General features: G+C 35.7%; 1 protein-coding gene across 1 annotated transcript in view; it reads right to left on the minus strand.

The window, feature by feature from the left end:
- The window catches only part of CEP126 (centrosomal protein 126), a 148,944-nt gene that overhangs the window by 76,617 nt on the left and 47,688 nt on the right, over positions 1-24,639 (minus strand). Inside the window, exons 5-6 of the mRNA XM_065882361.1 lie at positions 6,126-6,321; positions 364-2,524 (exon numbers count right to left, since the gene is read on the minus strand). Coding sequence (XP_065738433.1) covers positions 364-2,524; positions 6,126-6,321 — 2,357 coding nt within the window. The remainder of the gene's footprint in view (positions 1-363; positions 2,525-6,125; positions 6,322-24,639) is intronic.

The raw sequence follows: 24,639 nt of genomic DNA on the forward strand, positions 1-24,639 counted from the left end.
TGCTTACTTGATAGAAATTTTTACTGTAATATTGGGATAATAACAGAATGATATGGGACAAGAATAAAACTGCATTCTTTGTCTTCCCTCTTTTAAACTAACAAGAAAAGTCATGGAAAAAATGGAGGTTGGCAAAAGTTTCTAGTTTTAGTTGAGCAAAGGTTGGGTCATTCGCTTAAAAGCAATAGCTACTAGATAGACAAGGGTACAATATTAAGGGTGATAAGTTATTTCTATAAAGCTGTTATTATTTAATATTAATATCCTATAAGGTGCATATTGCCATATCTCAAGAAGAGAAAGTTCACATGAATTTAAAAACTTGTACTTTTTACCTATAAAAATATATAAATTTATTCTTACCAGCAGCCTTTTCATTTTGACCCAGACTATTATGCTGTATTTTCCACAAGGGAACAAATTCTTCTTTAGTAGTTTTAAGAGTCACAGAGGAATGACTTTCTTCATATGTTGGACATCTTTGGGTGTAATATAATGTCCCATCTTGCTGGGCAACCATTTGATTGCCATTTGAATGATTTATTTTTGCTAAAGTTTGGCACTCAGAAGAACAATATGGTAGAGATGGCATCGCAGTGACTAAGTCAGGACAAACATGTGAGAGTGGAAGACTACTTTCTTGATTCCACTGATTTAACTTGTGTTCTGTTGGAAGCACATGTTTTGAATTAACATAGTCACATGTACTGATGTTTTGAGAATTTTCAGGCATTACAGTTTGATACTGAGATACTTGTATATTTTTACAACTTCTAATATTTAATTGAGATTTAGGAGGAGGATGAGGTACAATTAATTTACCCTGAGCTTGTAAAAATGTGTTGGCTTTGCTCGCAGACTGTGGTCGAATAACAGCGCCTTTTCTGTTCGTATATATAAAGCCTGATTGAACTTTAGCAGATCTTGTTCTTCTAATTACTTTTGCTCCACCCTTTTGTGGATTAGTTTTCTGAGTTTTAGAACCACCACTATTTACAGGGGATTTACTTTCCTCTTCTTTTGAGTCTGGCCAGGCTTGTTTAGCAATGTTATAACCTGAAGGTATAAAGCAGTTCAAAGGCACATGGTCTATTCCAGATCCTCCTAAAGCAGTGACATTTTCAGAGATAAAATCATCCTTGGGCTTTTTCTTATCAGCAGAATTCACAGAAGAAGCAGGAATAATACTAGTAATGTTGCTGGCAGCAACACTTTTAGTTTGAATGTGGAATTGCTGAGACCACTGTTGAGTTATTCCTATTCTATTTTTCAGTGAATGATTATCTTCAACATGTTTTTCTGTATCTTCAGTTTCATCAATCCATCTCAGTTTTTTAATAATCTTTGGAATTTCTGCACTTTTCCCTTTTTCTTTTGTTAATTCAATACTATCTCTGATATCTGCTGCTTTTTGATTTCCTAACTTAAAGCCTTGGTTTGTAACCAGTGCCTTAAAATAATCATGTTCGTATTTAGATTCTTTCTTTAAAATACTTTTAAGAAACCTCACACCATTTCTCTCATGAATATTGCATTTCATTTTCTTGTGCTGACCAAGTAAGTCACAATTAGAAATTATACTATACAATGATGTTGATGCTTCAGCTATTTTCTGTTTTTTATCTTTTGAGTCAGAGTTGTAAGGTATACAGCCAGCTTGAAAATTATCTGAAAATAAAGACAACTCTTCCTCATCACAGTTAGAATATCTTATCTTTTCATCTTTAATGTCTTTCATTTCCCCTAACTTATCAGAACACTGCACTGGGTCAATTTCTTTTATATGTATACTATTTTTTGGTAAAGGCCTAGCTGATTGTGGATTCGATGGCAAAACTAAAGGTTTTGCCACAGGTACAAATGAAGTGGGAACTGAAGTAGTTCTATTTTCTTGAGTCAATTCAGGATATTTCTCTTGGTCTGAAATTGTTGCCATTTCCTGGGTTGGAGAATCTGGATTGGCCTGGGCTTTGCTGAATTTAAATGTTGGGCTCTCAGTAACTAATGGTCTCTCCCTTTTGAATGATCCAGGAGTGGTGTCAGTTGTCCTCATAGCACTAGTTTCAGAGGTCTTTTTGCTTTTTTTATCTTTTACAAATATGGGTGGACTATATACAAAGGCTACTGAATTGTTAGCAGTATTTGTGGCTCTTTCCACAGTTCTACTCAGAGCAGATGAATTTTGTTCTTCACTATTAAGACATTTACGTGAAGGTAGAACATTAGGTTTACTTAAAATATCTGAGAAAGGTGTGACAGTCTGAGTGTTTGGATCATCTAAATTTATAAGCCAATTATTTATATATTGAGTTTTAGAGAATGACAGCTTATCTTCATCAAAGCAGCTTAGATTAGTTGATTGCAGATTTGCGGATTTGAGGGAAATAGAATTCTGCTGCTGGATTGATGTAGAAGGCTCCTTATCAAGTTTTAAATATATTTCTTCACATTCCCTAGCCTCAAGACTGTCTATACTTGAGAGGGTTTCAGAATTTGTTATATGATTAACTTCATCACAAAATTTCTGAAAGAAAAAAAAGAACATTGTTTTATAGCTTAGAAAATTTTAAGTGCCAAAATTAATGATTCAACACACCATTGTTACTGAGCCCAATTCTATTTGGCATATAAAATAGAGTAGTACGACTACAAACCGTATAGGTATATAAATAATCTATATCCATGGAGTAGTCCTCAGAGTGAAAAAGAGGGAGCCAACAAAGACTTACAATAAAGTGTGTGTGCCTTAATTTCTTCACCTTGAAGTATTGATAATTACTTAATTATCCTAGCCATAGTTATAGCTTAAAAAATAATTTTGCTATTGCTATTCCATTCAGAGAATGGAGTTTCTTGATGATTTCATAATGGCATGTGAAATTCTGAAAAATAGTAATTTACAAATGGTATTTTTTTCCTGAAACCTTCACTGGACTTCAACAAGGCTCCTAAAAGCCCTATGACTCTAATATGAGCTTCCTATTGGTAAGGCTACATCTTTTTATAAAAGTTAATCTCATGGTCTGTATAATAGAGTTCTCAACTCTGGCTGCATATTAGAACCACATAAGAAGCTTTGTAAAAACATGCCAGGTCCTGCTGATTGAATACTTCGATGGGGTCCAGGTATTGGTGGTATTATTATTATTTTTAAATTCCCCAGGTAACTCTAATGTGGATTTAGGATTGATTTTAATGACTCGTTTTTGGAGATTTAGCACAGTAATAATTTCTATGAACTCCTTACATGTTCTTATCGCTACTTCAATGAAATTTCATGGAAATTATCAGTTTTTAATAAAATTTCATGATCACTTCAAAGTAGAGTCAATGTTTAAAACTATTTCTAATTTCTCACATATATAACATATGTTTAGAATGCATTAATCTGTATCACATATGTAGAAATAAATTCAAGAAGACTTTAAATTGTTAATCTAGTCAAGAAGTTAACTGGACTCAAAGAAAATTAGTTCCCTTAATATTTTAGAAAATTTAAATATTTTGGTATTAAACAAAAATTTATTATTTTTATAACCCCCAAATAAACTGAGAAACCAATGAAATCAGTTACAGATAAAATATTTTACTTTGTATAGTTCATGCTTATTGATATACTATTGTGAAATGTTTGAAAATGATTCATAAGAGTTTGTTATTACTAGCATTTACTCCCTGCCTGTCACATCCTTCAGTACTGTGATATCTTTTTAAAGAGATGGTCACTCTACCTAACTAGAACAAATCAAAGCACAGCTTCTTCAGTGCCTGTTTTTGGAATTGAGTTATATTAATTGATAATGAGGCTCCTAAAACCTCTATGACTCTAATATGAATTTCTTTGAGATTGCATCTAATGAGATATAGAAATCTGGGTTAGAAGGTCCTTCTAGCTGTAAGTGTGATGTTCATGGCTTTAAGATTTCTCTTCGCATAGGTCTGTGATGGCTTCATTTCCCAAAGCACCTCAGAAGAAATTCAGGAACTTCTGATTTCACTAAATTATACTATTTTTTCCCTCAGAAAATTTCTTATACTAAAAAATGAAACATTATGATCAGCTTCAAGTTTTGCTTGTAAGTTACTGATATAAACTGTACTAGACTTAACATGCCTTGTGTTTTAGTCTTTAAATCAACTTTATTGAGATATACTTATCTACAATAAAATGCACTCATTTAAAATGTATAGTTCGATAGGTTTTGAAAAATTATTTACCCATAACCATCATACTGAAATATTTTAGAACCTTTCCATCTGTTGAAATTTCCATCATGCTTCTTTGTAGTCAATACTTACCCATTAACAACCATTAATCTGTTTTCTGTCACTATAGATCTGAGTTTTCATCTGTTATTTTCATTCTGCCTGAAAAATTTCTGGGAGCATTTCTTATAGTGCAGATACTGGTGGTGGTGTTCAGCTGACGTTTGTTTGAAAATGCCTATTTTGCCTTCATTTTAGAAGGACATTTTAGTTAGATATAGATTATAAGTTGGTCATATTTTTTTTTCTCAGAACTTTAAAAATATTGTTTCACTGTCTTCTGTCTTGAAATTAGTATGGTCCATCTTATCTTTGTTCACCTGCACGTAATACATCTTTCCCCCCCTCTAGCTTAATCTAATTTTCATGTGCTTTTATGAGGGGTGTGTGTGCACATGCACATGGGTGCACACTTATCCTTCTTGGAGTTTGTTGAGCTTCTTTGATTTGTGGATTTATAGTTTCATCAAGTTTGAAACATTTTCAGCCACTGTTTTCTTTAAAGATTACCTCTACCCCTTGTGAGATTTAAATTAAATGTATGTTAGATTTAGATATTGTTCCTCAGGTCACTAACATTTTGTTATATTTTTTTTCCGTCTTTTTTCTCCCCATGCTTCAGTTTGGATGATTTCGGTCCTCTGATCTTTTTGTCCATAATGCCTGCTCTGTTAAGTCCATCCAGTGTAATTTTAATTTTAGATAATATGTTTTCAGATCTAGAAGTTCTATTTGGTTCTTCCAAAAATTCCATTTTCATTATGTTCATTTTTCTTTAATTCCTTGAAAATATTTAAAAAGTTATTTTAAATTCTTGCCTAATAATTCTGTTATCTCTGTCATTTATGTGTCTGATTATATTGGCTAATTTTTCTCCTGGTATGGGCCATACAGGTTTCTGCCTTTTCATATGTCTAGTAAGTTCTAATTGAGTGTTGGACGTTGTGAACATTATGCTGAATGTTTAGATGTCAATCTTCTTTAGAAAGGGTTGGGGTTTTTTTTGACAGGTAGTTGGAATACCTGTGGAATTTTTTTAGGCTTTTCCAGAGGACTTGTACAGGTAAAAAGCTTATGTGATCATAGGGTTTACCTCATTTGTTTCCCTTATTTTTCGTGATCATATCTTATACTACCTGTTCTATACTGTCTAAAAATAATTGTTTCATATTATTTATTCAGAATTATAGTTGTTTATGGCAGGAAGGCACTTCATCATAGCCAAAAGAAGTCTCCTGCTTCGCTTTTCTAGTCTTGCCATAATTGCTCAGTTATTGGATAAATTAGGCCAAGGTTATGAATTTAATCTTGATATCAGCCTACTAAGAATCTCATAACTGTGTGTAATTACTCATAAGAAATAAAGTGCATGAATATTTCAGGAAATGTAGTATGAACTCCATGCTCATTTGTGGGAAAAACCAAAGTAAATACCATATTAGAGTCAGAATAGAGAAACCATTTCTAGCTAATTGTGCCATATTTTCATTAAGAACCTTATGTCCATATGTATTATAATTTTCAAGTTGCTTTTTATAATCTAGTCTTTAATAATGTTACTTATATTACATTATACTTTCAAATAGCTTTCATGTTTTTCAGAAAATAGCATCCATAAAGCATATTTTTCTAAATATGAGAGATGGAAAAATAAGAATAAAAGCAGAGAGAAAAATGGAGTAAAAGGTTAAAAAAATATTAAAAACTTATTTCATTAGTATCTGTGATGAATTTGTGCTGATTCATCCAAACACACCCTTGGCTAGTGGTATACATTTCTTTAGTGGAGAACACTGCAAAAATGGGACAGAATTATTGCTAGATATTAAAATATTAATAATGTATTTAGAGTTTCATACTTGCAAACTGCTTAGATGCTGATCTTCTAGGAGTTTCTGAGTTTCCTCCAGTTTAAGCTGGAATGCATCTTTGTTAGTAGTCAAGTTTGCCTTGCTGTTTTCCTTCATTTCTTTATCAGAATTGATTTTGGATAGATGTTTCTGATGCTTGTGATCATTTTTTGACAATGATGAAGGCAAGGAATTATCTATGACTCTGTGAACCATACATAAAAAATGTTTAGTACATTTAAATAAAGTTAGCATGCATATGATATATTCATATGTATGTGTGTGTTTGTGTGTGTATGTCCAGATAATCACATATAAGGATATTGGAGAAATATATAGACATATTAGAATGGGAATTTCAAGGAGTCAACAGTAGAATAAAAGTGGATGTGAGATTACAGTGCCAATAAAGCACTCCGTCTTCATGTAGGAATATCCAATTATTCATGGCTCTGATTATTAAATCCTATTCCTCTATCTATTGTTTGGGATAGATATAGAAGTAATTCCTGTAGCTATATAGAGTTAGTCCTCAGCTCTTTAAGAGAATTCCTATCTGGATAATGATATGCTGCATACCCTTAGTTCTGAGTTGATGTCATGGATGGTAGGTATCCCTATAACCCTAATAGAGTTGGTTGAAGATTCAAGCAGATAGAAAATAAAATTTCTTGTTAGGGTAGAAAGGAATTTCCATCTAACTTTACTAGTTTTGGAAGCTTGGATTTTATTGCATGGAGAAGAGTGTACATATTTATTTTCAGTTGTACCACAAATATAAGCATGGTTTTCATGCCACAGAGGGGGCTACCTTTATTTTTAATGTGTTAAAGTGCCATCTGCAAATTATTAGTGGATGACATCATCTTCTTTTAGAATTTCACATCTTCTGGAAACTTATAGCATGTAACATTTCAATATATGTACAAAGTGAAAAGAAAAGAACAAAGGAATAATTTCTTTTTGGGGGGTGAAGTATATGAAATAGCTGACTGCTGTTGCATTAGGGGCAGTAGTGAGAACCCCAAGGGTATTTATTCCCAATTCATTGGAATTATTCCCAGTTCAATGAGGATTCAAATGTTTTGGAAGGTGACACATGGCCACATGTGACATATATCTATCTCCAATACCCATATATATCTTTATTTGGACAGACGGGAATAGTCAAAGTCAATGATTACTAGATTCCTGACTATCATTTTGTGACCACAGAGGGATCAACAAGAGCAAAAAGGTACCTAACACAAGTTCCTGAACACTGAGAATATGTTTCTCTCTCTTGCTTTTAGGTTTCCTACTCTTATACTCTTACATATTCCTTCCTCTTCAGTCACCCTTCCCAAATGAAGTATTGCTAAATCTACAAAATACCTAATAAACTAAATTTATTTATCTTTAAAGTTGTCATCTGTCAACTTTTTCTTCTCTATTTCTTTCTTCTCTACTCCACTTGCTTCTCTTCTCTTCTCTACTTTCAATTCGTGAGGAGGATTGAAGGAATGGATAGGAATAAAAAGAGATGGGGAGGTAGAAAGAGAGGAAGAGTGAAGCATGGGAAGAAGAAATCATAAAGGAAGAAGAAACAGGAGGAATTAGAGGCAGGAAATCTAAATTTGTTGGAGGCAAATACAGAGAGGGAGATGAATGCAAAGGAGAGGAAAAAAGAGGGATAAATGAAAGTGGTAAGAATGGAGAGGTAGAAGTGGAAGGTGAAGGAGAGGAAAAACAGACAAGGAGGAAGGAAACTGTATAGAGGATGAAGAAGAGGATATGGAAGTAGAAGATGAAGACAAAGAAGAGGATGGAGAATGACAGGGAGGTGGATGGGAGAAAACTGATGTAGGTGGATGATCTACAAAGGCCTGGGGCAGATTTGATAATGTTATGGTTTGTGGAACAGATTGCTGGACTGACTGAAAATGATCTAAGCTAGCAGGATGTTCAGGCAATGGAGTGATAGAAGAAAGAGTGGGGATAGGTTGATGAGGGGGATGACTGGACAAACAGGAAGGCTTCAAAACAGGGAGACCTTCCAAAGGGTTTGGGGAAACAATCAGTTGAGCTGGAAGGGAATGATGAACAAGGGCCGGCATTAGAATGGTTGGGGTAGAACGTTGTGCTGGAAGGAAATGTTTGGGTCTGAAAGTTTTGTAAAATAACTTACTCTGTGAGTCAGAATCAGGAATGACTGGTGAACCTTGGGGTGGGTGGGGTAAATAGGAATTGGGCCAGAAGGAATTGGGGCTGGTAGACGAGGGAAACTGCTAGAAAAGCTGGAAGTAACTGGGGCTGAAGGGCGAGGAAGATATTTGATTGGGTAGGACAGTAATGGGTCTGGTAAGAAGTTCTTTGGAAGAGTAGAGGGGACAGGTGGACAGATAGGCAGGGTATGGGGCTGGTGGGTAGGAGAAACAGTTGGATAGCTAGGAAGAATTTGGGAATGGTGGGACAGCAATGGGGCTCTTAAAGGAGACAGCTGATTAGGTAAGAGGGGATCAGGTATGGAGACAGCTGGACAGGCAGGAATGGATCTGCACAGGTGGAAATGCATTTGAACAGGAAGTAGAGAGACAGCCTTATTAAGATGGTTTTTTGATTTATTGGGCTGCCTCGAGGCTTTCAATTCATATTATGTTTTATTCTGAGGGTCCATGCATGATGTTCTTCTGATCACCCAGTGTCCTCTCATGAGCTGAGAAATGTACATAGCCTACTATTCAGGTTCCTCTTTCTCATTCCTTGCTCTTAGAGTATTTTCACCTCTCAGAAGTCTGATAGTCATACAGATAATGAATATGGGCTAGAAACTCTGGTTTAAAGTACTGGTACAAAGGGCAAAAAGAGGTCAAATAGATTACTGCTTAGCTCTGGTCAGATTTCTCAGGGTAGCCTGTGGTTCAGGATCAACTGTCTCACCACAAATACATGGATATTGGAGATAGATATCTACTAACATCATTTTAAAGTATAAAAATATGGGGAAAATATAGCTTATTTTACCCTACATCTACCAGAAGAACGGTCAAGTACATTATCTTTGTGATAAGGATTTTGTTGTGATGGAAGGCTTTTATTTTATTAGTCATTTATTAATATTCTTATATCTCATTATTTCCTAAGTACCTTTTATTTTCATATGGACATAAGTCTCTGATTTTTCTTGAGGCTTAAGCATTGAATGCCCTCCATTTTTTTCATACAACTTTTTTTCTCCTTTAGATTATCACATTACAACATCTTAAATTATTTTAATCTAAAACTAATATTTTCTACATTAGAACAATCATTTGTGAGTAATGATATACCTCCCCTTCTTTGGAAGCTCTCTGTTTCTTGACATTACTTTATTCTCTAACACATTTTAGGCTTATATTGTACAGAAAATGTATTTTTAATGTGACAATAGCTTATAAGTATTTGTAGTTTAATTATATTTTCAATAACAGTACATATAAATATTTCTATTAACCTAATACTTGATCTTTAATATTCCAAGCTGTCATATTTATAGTATAGCATTTTATAGTTTACAAAGCATTTTCACATACATGATTTAATACTGTTAGTTATCTGTGGAGAGGAGTTCAACTTTTAAATAAGTAAACAATAGCGTTCTCTCTATAAATTGTATACATTTGTTTTCCAAACACATAAAATTTATGTGTGTGTATGTATAGGTAAATATAAATATCATGAAGTCATAGTCATAATAGTATATTACAATAATAACTGAAAACTATGTATTCTAATTTAGAATGGAGATAATTTCTCATAAAACAAAGTTGATATAATGGTCCTAGCAAGATTTGGTATAATAACTATATGTTTGTTTGCTACAGGAAAATCAAAATTGTCTGAGGCATTATCTCTTCTAAGACTTTAAGGAAGTCTTAGAAGAGACATTGTTGAACAAAAAAGTCTATCTTTTCATTCATAATGCAAAAGAGCTTTTTAAATTGAAAATGTCTGATAACACAAAGGGTAATAATGCACAGAAAAAGAAATCTAATAGTGAAGAAAACCTGTATACAAAAATGCACATTACTTCTATACTAAATGATTTGGAATTTTTTATCACTCTAAATTCCCCTTGACCCTAAGCCCCCACCCCCACTAATTGTCTGTCATCTTCCTTTTCAGATAAAACTTTCTGCAGAGTACTCTAAAATTATACTGTGTTTACTGCCACAACTTCGATTTGTTCCTTAACTTACTGCTATCTGGCTTCTACCTCTACTGTTCCAATGTACTGCTTTTGCTAGCGATTAACTAATTGACCTAATTGCAGACCTAGACACTTCTTGACCACTATCTTTCCTGACTTTAGTTCCCTTTATTTCCATATCATCATACATTTCTGGTTATTTTCTGACTTCTCTGGTTGTTTCTTCTCAGGGTCTTTTTGAGCTCCTCTTTCTTTGCTTGGATATGCTGGAATTTTTGAGAGTTATGTCATCCTCTTCTTTGCTTATATATCCATACTCTGTGTAATCTTATTTATACTGTCTGTGTGATCTTAGCTGTATCTGTATGTGAGTGAAGGGTTAAAAAAATCCATCCTCTGTGGACCAATTCAACTTTGGGTTAATTTTCTAACTCTGTTCCCTGGATTACTAGCAGGACTTGAACTGTGTTTCAGGCACATTGACTATGTAAAAAATGACCCTTTATTGGTAAACTCTATCTGTACTGGGACAACTGTGAATAAATCATAGATACCTGGTAGGAAGCTATAGCTTTAAGTTTCCCTGAGTGTGGTAATTCTTATAACTGGACATATCTCTCGCATGGAAACTATTCATATAGAGCCATTACAAGAAATATTAGCTTCTGTTTGGAAAATGGGATTTCTAACCCAGGGTGGCTGTCTGCTCATTGTGATGTCATCACTTGTGGGAATAGGGGCACAGCAAAGATCAGCACTTTGACTGTTTTGTGGCATGCCATGAGAAGTCCTCCTGTTGAAGAATGTTGCCTATCGACATGCAATGTTTTATGTCTTCTAATTGAGGCCAAACCTGGTCTATTGTAGTCATGGGAGTTTGACTGTTTAGCTGAACCAAGACCCCCACTGGTGGGTATTGAACCATGGCTTTAACTTCATCCATTCATTGACAGCTATCATATCTATATTCACGGCCCAGACATCTTACAAATGAGAAATTGACTCCAGAGTAGCCCATAAGTATCTCAAACTCACAGTTTATCATCATCCTTCCAGTTACTCTCTCTCTCACAGTTTATCATCATCCTTCCAGTTACTCACAGTTTATCATCATCCTTCCAGTTACTCTCAAAACTCACAGTTTATCTCAAACTCACAGTTTATCATCATCCTTCCAGTTACTCTCTCCCTTAAACCTCTTTGTACTGAACAGTCCTTATTTTGATACATGGTTTCACTATCCATTAACTGACCAAACTCCATCTCCAGAGTCATCCTTGATTCCTCCCATTCACTTTTCAGTTCTTAAAAAATTACCAAATCACATTGATTCTACCTCCTAAACAGGTCTTAAGAAGCCATTGTTTTCATTAAATAAAGTACCATTTTATCTGATTTTCCCACTTTTAGTCTTACCTTACTCTTTCTCATTCTGGCAATATTTCTAAAATGTAAATGTTATATGCTTTCTTCAAATTTTTCAGCAATTGTTTTTAGGACAAACTCCTTAACAAGGCTCTTCATGATTTAACTCATGGTTTCCTTTTTAAACAACCTAACTGCCTACAATTTCTCACTGTACACACTAGTCAAAATGAACTACCTATGAACTTATGGTTACCAGCGGGGAAGGGTGGGGTGGAGGGATAGACTTGGGATTGACATATATGCACTACTTTATTTAAAATAGATAACCAACAAGGACCTACTGTATAGCACAGGGAACACTGCTCAATATTCTGTAATAACCTAAATGGGAAAATAAATTGCAAAAGAATAGATACATGTATATGCATGACCGAATCACTTTGCTGTACAACTGAAACTAACACAACAATGTTAATCAACTATGCTCCAATATAAAATAAAATAAAATTAAAAACAAACAAAAAACCCCACAAAATGAACGACCTACTTTCAGCTCCCTTAATACAACATGTCTTTTCATAGCTTCTTTCCTTTTCATGCACTACTTGTTCCCTCTTTCTGGAGTTCCCTCTTTCTGGAGTTCCGTCTCAATGTCTCTGATAAATATCTTTCTCATCTATTAAACTTCAGGTCAAGTTTATGTCCTCTGAGAAGTTTTCATTATGCCACTGATGTTTCTCTATTCAAAGTATTTATTGAATACCTCCAACATGCATAGCACTGAGCTAAGCACCATAGGGAATATCTGCATGTGTAAGATTTAGCCATTGTTCTCTACAATACTACAATCTGGTTGGGGAGACATAAGTACACATAAAAATTGAGCAACATAAACAATCAGGACTTTAAAATTTATTTCCATAGCCTTGACCTCTTGTTTCATCTTAGGTCAAACTGGTTTTATACATTTCTACTTGGATATTTACTCCCTAAACTCAGAAGGCTCAAATGACGTTTAATAATATCTTGCCAAACCTGTATGTTTTCATTACATTTTTTTAAATTTTTAAAGTCATCAAGTTCCCTCAATTATCAAAGACTCAAAATTTCAGGTTCTTTTGATTTTTATGTTTTTTTCATTTTTCCACCATACACCAAAGTCATAATCTAGTCTTTCCATGAAATACCTTTTCCTTCTGTCTTTCTTTTCTATTTCACTACCACCCTTTTAACATAGGTCCTTTTAAACTCATGGCTGGATACCTCTTGATTTTCCTGCACTGTTTTGTCCAAACTCCAGTTTTTTTTTTACTATCAAGGGACATTTTATTCTATATGAAACCTATCACATTACTCTTATTTTTAAAAATTAATTTATTTTTTGTTGATCTATAATATTGTGTTAAATTCAGGTATATGGCAACTGATTCAGTATTTTTGCAGATTATGCTCCATTACAGGTAAGATAATGGGCACAATTTCCTATGCTATACAGTATATTCTTGTTGTTTATCTATTTTATATATAGTAGTTTGTATCAGTTAATCTCATTTCCCTAACTTGTCCTTCCCCCCCCTCCTCTGGCAACCACAAGTTTGTTTCTCTATCTGTGTGTCTTTATGTTTTGCATGTACATCCATACGTATTAGTATTTAGATTTCACATATAGGTAATATCATATAGTATTTGTCTTTGTCTGACTTACTTCATTAAGCATTGTACCCTCTAGGTCCATCCATGTTGCTGCAAATGGCAGAATTTCATTCTTTTTTATGGCTGAGTAATATTCCACCACATATGTAAAACACATCTTAATCCAATCATCTGGGAACCTGGGATGCTTCCATGTCTTGGCTATTGTAAACTGTGCTGCTATGAACATTGGGGTGCGTGTATGTTTTTGAATTAGTGATTTCATTTTTTCCAGATATATACCCATGAGTGGAATTACTGGATCATACGATAGTTCTATTTTTAGTTTTTTGAGGAATCTCCATACTGTTTCCCATGGTGGTTGCACCAGCTTGCATTCCCACCAATAGGGTACTAGGGTTCCCTTTTCTCCACATCCTCTTCAATATTTGTTATTTGTATACATTTTGATGATGGCCATTCTGACAGGTGTAAGGTGATACGTCATTGTGGTTTTGATTTGCATTTCTCTACTAAGTCGAAAGTGATGTTGAGCATCTTTTCATATGCCTGTTGGCCATCTGTATGTCTTCTTTGGAAAAACATCCACTCAGATCTTCTGTCTGTTTTTTGATTGGGTTGTTTCTTTTTGCTGTATTGAGTTGAGTTGTATGAGCTGTTTATATATTTTTGCTATTAACCCCTTATCCCTTGTAAAAAATATTTACAAATATTTTCTCCCACTCAGTAGGTTGTCTTTTTGCTTTGTCTATGGTTTCCTTTGCTGTGCAAAGGGTTTTATGTTTACTTAGATTCAATTTGTTTATTTTTGCTCTTATTTCCTTTGCTTTAGGAGACAGATCCAAAAAAATATTGCTATAATTTACATCAAAGAGCATTACCCTTACGTTTTCTTCTAGGAGTTTTATGGTTTCCAGTCTTACATTTAGGTCTTTAATCCATTAAGAGTTTATTTTTGCATACAGTGTTAGAGAATGTTTTAATTTCATTCTTTTACATGTAGCTGTCCAGTTTTCCCTGGACTATGTGTCTTTTCTCCATTGTGTATTCTTGCCTCCTTTGTCATTGGTTAAATGACCATAAGTGTGTGGGTTTATTTCTGGGCTCTCTGTTCTGTTCCATTCCATTAATCTATGTGTCTGTTGTGCCAATACCATGTTGTTTTGATTACTGTAGCTTTGTAGTATAGTCTGAAGTCTGGGAGGGTTATGCCTCTAGCTTTGTTCTTTTTACTCAGGATTGCTTTGGCAATTCAGCATCTTTTGTGATTCTATGTAAGTTTTAGGATTATTTGTTCTAGTTCTATGAAAAATGTCATGGGTATTTTGATAGAGAGTGCTTAAATCTGTAGATTGCTTTGGGTAGTATGTCTATTTTAATAATATAACTCCCTCCAACCCAAGAGCATGGGATATCTTTCCATTTTTTGGGATCATCTTCAATTTCCTTTATCAGTGTTTTATAGTTTTCAGAGTACAGGTCTCTCACCTCCTTGGTTAAGTTTATTCCTAAGTATTTTATTTTCTTATGTGATTATAAACAGGATTGTTTACTTTCTCTTTCTGATATTTCATTACTAGTGTATAGAAAGACAACAGATTTCTGTATATTATTCTTGTATTCTGCAACCTTTCTGAATTCATCAGTTCTAATAGCTCTTGGGTGGAGACTTTAGGGTTCTCTATATAGAGTGTCATGTCATCTGCAAATAGTGACAGTTTTACCTCTTCCTCTTAAAATCTGCATATATTTTATTATTTTTTCTTGTCTGATTGCTGTGGTTAGGACTTCCAATACTATGTTAAACAGAAGCAGCAAAAGTGGGCGTTCTTGTCTTGTTCCTGATTTTAAAGAAAAACTTTCATTTTTCATAATTGAGTATGATTTGGCTGTGGGTTTGTCATAAATGAACTTTATTATGTTGAGATATGTTCCCTCTATACAAACTTTGATGAGAGTTTTTATGATAAATATTGAATTTTGTTAAATATTTTTTCTGTATCTATAGAGACAATCATAATTTTTGTCTTTCCTTTTCTTAATGTGGTGGATCCTAGTGATTGATTTGTGAATGTGAACAACTCTTGTGACCCTGGAATAAATCCAACTTGATCATGATATAGGATCCTTTTTATGTATTGTCGGATTCAGTTTGTGAATATTTTGTTGAAGATTTCTGCATCTATATTCATCAAAAATACTGGCCTGTAATTTAATTTCTTTGTAGTGTCTTTGCATGGTTTTGGTATCACAGTAAGTGTGGCCTTGTAGAATGAATCTGGGAGTGTTCTATCCTCTTAAAGTTTTGGAATAGTTTGATTAGGACAGTTATTAGTTCTTCTTTATACATTTGATAGAATTCCCCTGTGGAGCTGTCCCATCCTGGAATTTTGATTGCTGGGAGTCTTTTTTTAATTGCAAATTTTATTTCACATCTAGTGAGTGGTCTGTTCAAATTGTCTGTTTCTTCTTGACTCAGTTTTGGTAAGCTCTATGTTTGTAGAAATTTGTCCATTTCTTCTAGGTTGTCCAGTTTGTTGGCTATAACTGATCATAGTATTCTCTTATGGTTTTATTTTTTTTTAACAACTTTATTGGAGTATAATTGCTTTACAATGGTGTGTTAGTTTCTGCTTTATAACAAAGTGAATCAGTTATACATATACATATGTTCCCATATCTCTTCCCTCTTGCGTCTCCCTCTCTCCCACCCTCCCTATCCTAACACTCTAGGTGGTCACAAAGTACCAAGCTGATCTCCCTGTGCTATGCAGCTGCTTCCCACTAGCTATCTATTTTACGTTTGGTAGTGTATATATGTCCATGCCACTCTCTTTGGCACAGCTTACCCTTCCCCATCTGCATATCCTCAAGTCCATTCCCTAGTAGATCTGTGTCTTTATTCCCTTCTTGCCCCCAGGTTCTTCAGGACCTTTTAAAATTTTTTTCTTAGATTCCATATATATATGTTAGCATACGGTATTTCTTTTTCTCTTTCTGACTTACTTCACTCTGAATGACAGACTCTAGGTCCATCCACCTCACTACAAATAACAATTTCGTTTCTTTTTATGGCTGAGTAATATTCCATTGTATATATGTGCCACATCTTCTTGATCCATTCATCCGATGATGGACACTTAGGTTGTTTCCATCTCCTGGCTATTGTAAATAGAGCAGCAATGAACATTTTGGTACATGACTCTTTTTGAATTATGGTTTTCTCAGGTTATATGCCCAGTAGTGGGATTGCTGGGTCGTATGGTAGTTCTACTTTTAGTTTTTTAAGGGACCTCCATACTGTTCTTCATAGTGGCTGTACCAATTCACATTCCCACCAGCAGTGCAAGAGTGTTCCGTTTTTCCACACCCTCTCCAGATTTATTGTTTCTAGATTTTTTGATGATGGCCATTCTGACCAGTGTGAGATGATATCTCATTGTAGTTTTGATTTGCATTTCCCTAATGATTAATGATGTTGAGCATTCTTTCATATGTTTGTTGGCAATCTGTATATCTTCTTTGGAGAAATGTCCATTTAGGTCTCCTGCCCATTTTTGGATTGGGTTGTTTTTTTGTTATTAAGCTGCATGAGCTGCTTGTAAATTTTGGAGATTAATCCTTTGTCTGTTGCTTCCTTTGCAAATATTTTCTCCCATTCTGAGGGTTGGCTTATGGTCTTGGTTATGGTTTCCTTTGCTGTGCAAAAGCTTTGAAGTTTCATTAGGTCCCATTTGTTTATTTTTGTTTTTATTTCCATTTCTTTAGGAGGTGGGTCAAAAAGGATCTTGCTGTGATTTATGTCATAGAGTGTTCTGCCTATGTTTTCCTCTAAGAGTTTTATAGTTTCTGGCCTTACATTTAGGTCTTTAATCCATTTTGAGCTTATTTTTGTGTATGGTGTTAGGGATTGATCTAATCTCATACTTTTACATGTACCTGTCCAGTTTTCCCAGCACCACTTATTGAAGAGGCTGTCCTTTCTCCACTGTACATTACTGCCTCCTTTATCAAAGATGAGGTGACCATATGTGCATGGGTTTATCTCTCGTCTTTCTATCCTGTTCCATTGATCTATATTTCTGTTTTTGTGCCAGTACCATATTGTCTTGATTACTGTAGCTTTGTAGTATAGTATGAGGTCAGGGAGTCTGATTCCTCCAGCTCCAGTGTTTTTCCTCAAGGCTGCTTTGGCTATTCGGGGTCTTTTGTGTCTTCATACAAATTTTAAGATTTTTTGTTCTAGTTCTGTAATAAATGCCATTGGTAATTTGAAAGGGATTGCATTGAATCTGTAGATGGCTTTGGGTAGAATAGTCATTTTCACGATGTTGATTCTTCCAATCTAAGAGCATGGTTTATCTCTCCATCTGTTTTTATCATCTTTAATTTCTTTCATGAGTGTCTTATAGTTTTCTGCATACAGGTCTTTTACCTCCTTAGGTAGGTTTATTCCTAGGTATTTTATTCTTTGTGTTGCAATGGTAAATGTGTTTCCTTAATTTCTCTTTCAGATTTTTCATCGTTAGTGTATAGGAATGCAAGAGATTTCTGTGCATTAATTTTGTATCCTGCAACTTTACCAAGTTCATTGATTAGCTCTAGTAGTTTTCTGGTGGCACCTTTAGGATTCTCTGTGTATACTATTATGTCATCTGCAAACAGTGACACTTTTACTTCTTCTTTTCCAACTTGTATTCCTTTTATTTCTTTTTCCTCTCTGATTGCCGTGGCTAGGACTTCCAAAACTATGTTGAATAATAGTGGCAAGAGTGGACATTCTTTCTTATTCCTGATCTTAGAGGAAATGCTTACAGTTTTCACCATTGAGAATGATGTTTTCTGTGGGTTTGTCATATATGGCCTTTATTATGCTGCGGTAGGTCCCCTGTATGCCTACTTTCTGGAGAGTTTTTTTTATTATAAATCGGTGTTGAATTTTGTCAAAAGCTTTTTCTGTATCTACTGAGATGATCATATGGTTTTTATTCTTCAATTTGTTAATATGGTGTATCATATTGATCTGTGTATATTGAAGAATCCTTGCATCCCTGGGATAAATCCCACATGATCATGGTGTATGATCCTTTTAATGTGTTGTTGGATTCTGTTTGCTAGCGTTTAGTTGAGGATTTTTGCATCTATATTCATCAGTGATATTGGTCTTTAATTTTTTTTTTTTTTGTAGTATCTTTGTCTGGTTTTGGTATCAGGGTGATGGTGTTCTCATAGAATGAGTTTGGGAGTGTTCCTTCTGCAATTTTTGTGAAGAGTTTGAGAAGAATAGGGGTTAGTTCTTCTCTAACTGTTTTATAGAATTCACCTGTGAAGTCATCTGGGTCCTTGTTGGAAGATTTTTAATCACAGTTTCAATTTCATTACTAGTGATTGGTCTGTTCATATTTTCTATTTCTTCCTGGTTCAGTCTTGGAAGGTTGTACCTTTCTAAGAATTTGTCCATTTCTTCCACGTTGTCCATTTTATTGGCATAGAGTTGCTTGTAGCAGTCTCTTAGGATGCTTTGTATTTCTGCGGTGTCTGTTGTAACTTCTCCTTTTCCATTTCTAATTTTATTGATTTGAGTCCTCTCCCTCTTTTTCTTGATGAGTGTAGCTAATGGGTTATCAATTTTGTTTATCTTCTCAAAGAATCAGCTTTTAGTTTTATTGATCTTTGCTACTGTTTTCTTTGTTTCTATTTCATTTATTTCTGCTCTGATCTTTATGATTTCTTTCCTTTTACTAACTATGGGTTTTGTTTGTTCTTCTTTCTCTAATTCCTTTAGGTGTAAGGTTAGATTGTTTATTTGAGATTTTTCTTGGTTCTTGAGGTAGGCTTTTATTGTTATAAACTTCCCTCTTAGAACTGCTTTTGCTGCATCCCATAGGTTTTGAATCATCATGTTTTTGTTGTAATTTGTCACTAGATATTTTTTAATTTCCTCTTTAATTTCTTCAGTGATCTCTTGGTTATTTAGTAACGTATTGTTTAGCTTCCATGTGTTTGTGTTTTTTACAGTTTTTCCCATGAAATTGATTTGTAATCTCATAACGTTGTGGTCAGAAAATATGCTTGATATGATTTCAGTTTTCTCAAATTTACTGAGGCTTGATCTGTTACCCAAGATGTGATCTATCTTCGAGAATGTTCCATGTGCATTTGAGAAGAAAGTGTAATATTTTTTTTGGGATGGAATGTCATATAAATAGCAATTAAATCTATCTGGTCTATTGTGTCATTTAAAGCTTGTGTTTCCTTATTAATTGTCTGTCTGGATGATCTCTCCATTGGTGTAAGTGAGGTGTTAACGTCCCCCAGTATTATTGTGTTACTGTTGTTTTCCTCTTTTATAGCTGTTAGCAGTTGCCTTATGTATTGAGGTGCTTCTATGTTGGGTGCATATATATTTACAATTGTTCTATCTTCTTCTTGGATTGATCACTTGAACATTATGTAGTGTCCTTCATTGTCTCTTGTAACATTCTTTATTTTAAAGCCTATTTTATCTGAAATGAGTATTGCTACTACAGCTTTCTTTTGACTTCCATTTGCATGCAATATCTTTTTCCATCCCTTCACTTTCAATCTGTATGTGTCCCTAGGTCTGAAGTGGGTCTCTTGTAGACAGCATATATATGGGTCTTGTTTTTGTATCCATTCAGTGAGCCTGTGTCTTTTGGTTGCAGCATTAATCCATTCACGTTAAAGGTAATTATCCATACGTATGTTCCTATTACCATTTTCTTAATTGTTATGGGTGTGTTTTTGTAGGTACTTTTCTTCTTTTGTGTTTCCCACTTAGAGAATTTCCTTTAGCATTTGTTGCAAAGCTCGTCTGGTGGTGCTGAATTGTCTTAGCTTTTGCCTGTCTGTAAAGCTTTTGATTTCTCCTTTGAATCTCAATGAGATCCTTGCTGGGGAGAGTAATCTTGGTTTTAGATTTTTCCCTTTCATCACTTTAAGTGTATCATGCCACTCCCTTCTGGCTTGTAGAGTTTCTGCTGAGAAATCAGCTGTTAACCTTATGGGAGTTCCCTTGTATGTTATTTGTCATTTTTCCCTTGTTGCTTTCAATAAGTTTTCTTTGTCTTTAATTTTTTGTAAATTTGATTACTATGTGTCTTTGCGTGTTTCTCCTTGGGTTTATCCTCCCTGGGACTCTCAGCGCTTCCTGGACTTGGGTGGTTATTTGCTTTCCCATGTTAGGGAAGTTTTCGACTATATTCTCTTCAAATATTTTCCCGGGTCCTTTCTCTCTCTCTTCTCCTTCTTGGACCCCTGTAATTAGAATGGTGGTGTATTTAATGTTGTCCCAAAAGTCTCTTAGGCTGTCTTCATTTCTTTTCATTCTTTTTTCTTTATTCTGCTCTGCGGTAGTTATTTCCACTATTTTATCTTTCAGGTCACTCACCCATACTTCTGCCTCAGTTATTCTGCTATTGATTCCTTCTAGTGTATTTTTCATTTCAGTTATTGCATTGTTCATCTCTGTTTGTTCTTTAATTCTTGTAGGTGGTTTTTCTTTAATTTTTCTAGGTCTTTGTTAAACATTTCTTGCATCTTCTCGATCTTTGCCTCCATTCTTTTTCCGAGGTCCTTGATCATCTTCACTATCATTTTTCTGCATTCTTTTTCTGGAAGGTTGCCTATCTCCACTTCATTTTTTTTGTTTTTCTGGGGTTTTATATTGTTCCTTTATCTGGTACATAGCTCTCTGCCTTTTCATCTTGTCTTTCTGTGAATGTGGTTTTTGTTCCATAGCCTGAAGGACTGTAGTTCTTCTTGCTTCTGCTGTCTGCCCTCTAGTGGATGAGGCTATCGAGGAAGCTTGTGTAAGTTTCCTGATGGGAGGGACTGATGGTGGGTAGAGCTGGGGGTTGCTGTGCTGGGTAGAGCTCAGTAAAACTTTAATCAGCTTGTCTGCTGATGGGTGGGGCTGGGTTCCCTCCCTGTTGGTTGTTTGGCCTGAGGTGATCCAACACTGGAGCCTACCTGGCTCTTTGGTGGGGCTAATGGTGGACTCTGGGAGGGCTCACGTGAAGGAGTACTTCCCAGAACTTCTGCTGCCAGTGTCCCTTTCCTCACGGTGAGCCACAGCCACCCCCCGCCTCTGCAGAAGACCCTCCAACAGTAGCAGGTCTCGTTCAGTCTCCTATGCGGTCACTGCTCCTTCCCCTTGGTCCCAGTGTGCACACTACTTTGTGTGTACCCTCCATGAGAGGAGTCTCTGTTTCCCCCAGTCCTGTTGAAATCCTGCAATCAAATCTCTCTAGCTGTCAAAGTCTGATTCTCTAGGAATTCCTCCTCCCATTGCCAGACCCCCAGGTCGGGAAGCTTGACGTTGGGCTTAGAACCTTCATTCCAGTGGGTGGACCTCTGTGGTATAAGTGTTCTCCAGTTTGTGGGTCACCCACCCAGCAGTTATAGGATTTGATTTTATTGTGATTGCGCCCCTCCTACTGTCTCATTGTGGCTTCTCCTTTGACTTTCAATGTGGGGTATTTTTTCGGTGAGTTCCAATGTCTTCCTGTCAATGATTGTTCAGCAGTTAGCTGTGATTCTGGTGCTCTCACAAGAAGGAGTGAGCACACGTCCTTCTACTCCGCCATCTTGAACCAATCTTTCTGTCAGTTTCTTTTTTGTATGTAGATTCATCTGTATTATTTTTTAGATTCCATGTGTATGTGATATCATTATTTCCTTCCTTCTGCTGACTTTGGGCCTTGTTTGTTCTTTGTCTAATTCTTTTACATGGTAGGTTAGGTTGTTTGAGATTTTCCTTATTTCTTGAGGAAGGCCTGTTTTGCTATGAATTTCCTTCTTAGAACTGCTTTTGCTGTATCCCCCAAATTTTGGAAAGTTGTTTTCTACTTTCATTTGTTTTGAGGTATTTTCTGATTTACTCTTTGATTTCATCATTGACCCTTGGTATTTAGTTGCATGTTGTTTAGTCTCCATGTGTTTGTTCTTTTCTGTTTTTCTTTCTGTAGTTGATTTCTAATTGATACCACTGAGGTTGAAAGAAATGCTTGATATAATTTCTATCCTCTTAAATTTGTTGAGGCTTGTTTTGTGACCTAGTATGTGATATATCCTGGAGAACATTGCATGTGCACTTGAAAAGAATGTATATTCTGCTGGTTTTGGATGAAATGTCCTGAAGATATCAGTTAAGTCCAACTAGTCGTGCTGTGTCATTTAGGACCACTATTGCCTTATTGATTTTCTTTCTAGATGATTTGTCCATTGATATCCGTGGGGTGTTAAAGTCTCCTACAATTATTGTACTATTGTCAGTTTCTCCCTTTATGTCTGTTAGTATTTTCTTTATACAGTTAGTTGCTCCTGTATTGGGTGTGTATATGTTAAAGAGTATATATCCTCTTCTTGTATTGATCCCTTTTAATCATTATATAATGCTCTTTTTGTCTTTCATTATAGCCTCTGTTTTATTTTGTCTGATATGAGTATTGCTAGCCCTGCTTTCTTGTCATTTCCATGAAATATCCTTTTCTATCCCCTTACTTTCAGTTTGTTTGTGCCTTTTGCCCTGAAGTGAGTCTCTTGTAGGCAGCATATTGAAGGGTCTTGTTCTTTTTTTTTTCAACCAATCAGCTATCCTATGTCTTTTGATTAAAGCATTAATCCATTGATATTTAGAGTAATTTATTGATAGGTATGTACTTATTGCCATTTTATTACTTGTTTTCCAGTTGTTTTGTATTTTTTCCTCTGTTGATTTCTTCTTTTTGTTTCTCCCATTATGGTTTGATGATATTCTTTTGTAGTATGCTTGAGTTTCTTTCTTTTTGGTTGTTGTGTATCTATTGTAGGTTTTTGCTTTGTGGTTACCATGGGGTTCATATATGTTAACTCATAATTATATCTACTTGCTTTGAACTCATAGTCATTTAACTTTGAACACATTCTAAAAGATCTACGTTTTTTACTCCCCTCCCCCATATTTTGTTTTTGATGTATTTTTTACAGCTTCATGTTTATCCCATAAGTATTTATTGTAGTAGGAGTTGCTTTTACAACTTTTTGTCTTTTAATCTATGTACTGGCTTATTTAAGTGATCTTCAATCCCATACATATGTCTTTCCTATTGGGATTTTTCCCTTTCTGATAGATTCTTACTGCTTTTCCATTTTGAGAAGACCCATCAACATTTCTTTTAGGGTAGGTTTAGTATTGCTGAATTCTTTTAGTTTTTGCTTGTCTGAGAAGTTCTTTATCTCAGCTTCTATTCTAAATGATAATCTTGCTGGGTAGACAATCTTAGGTTGCAGGTTCCTCTGCCTTTTTACTGTATTTAACTTTCTGTATCTCTATGATTTTGGGTGAAACAGTTACCTATTGTGGTCTTGAAGGGGTGTTCTTATGTGGGTGTGTCCCTATGCAGACTGTGTGTGCCCAGTGCATTTGGTGGATTGATGTGGATGCCAGTCATATCTTTCCTCAAGGTATGCTGGCCTCTATCACCTTGGTAGGGAATGTGGCTAGTAATGGAGGAGTTAGAGCCTGTGTGGGGCGTGAGATGTACTTCCACTCTGCTTAGTGGCCATCACTGCCCTGTCAGGGGTGAGATCTGCTCTGAAGTTGCTGGAGCAGAGGCCCTGAGATTTCGGCTCAAGCTGGTTCTGCTTCCTTTAAGTGTGTATTTTTCCTTCTTCTTGCACTGGGCTTTTGACCCAAAGGTGGGGAGTGCTGAAGCAAATGGGGCTCAGGTGCTTATAGAGGGCTGATATGCTGCCCTGTAGGCATCTGTGACTCCACTCAGATGTAGCCTAAGTTTGCATCTGTTGTGATTGTCCCAGATCTAGTGTAAGGCTATGGCGTGGAGTGGGAGAGGTTGGAGCGTTTGCTTGTCTGGAACTGGGGAGTATGGAATGGTGGTCATGGGAGTTCAAGCACCTGCACTGCCATCAGAAGTCTGGGCTGCTTCTGGGGTGCTGTTTAAGTAATTTCCAACAATGGACACTGTTCCACTTAGACCACACCCCAGGCCCTAGGTAGCCTCTGTATCTTTAGATTGAGTCTTTTCCCAGGTCCTGTCTGGCCTAGATCCAGGGCCAAGCTGTGGCTTGGAGTGAGCAGGGCTTGACATTCACTTGGCTCAGACTGGGGGGTGTGGCAAGGCAGCAGCCATGAGGGCACACCTCTCTCTGCCCTGTCTGGTGGTAAGCTAACACTTGCACACTCCTCATGAGTGGAGTCTAGGCTTCTCTAGCCTTTCAGTGGTTCTCCAAGCAGCCAAAGGGGCTTGTCTCCTATATGTAGGACCCCAGAAGGGGGACGTCCAGTCTGTGGCTTGACCCACTCACTTCCCA

This window comes from Phocoena phocoena, chromosome 8 (assembly GCF_963924675.1).
Source record: "Phocoena phocoena chromosome 8, mPhoPho1.1, whole genome shotgun sequence".
NCBI classification, from domain to species: Eukaryota; Metazoa; Chordata; class Mammalia; order Artiodactyla; family Phocoenidae; genus Phocoena; species Phocoena phocoena.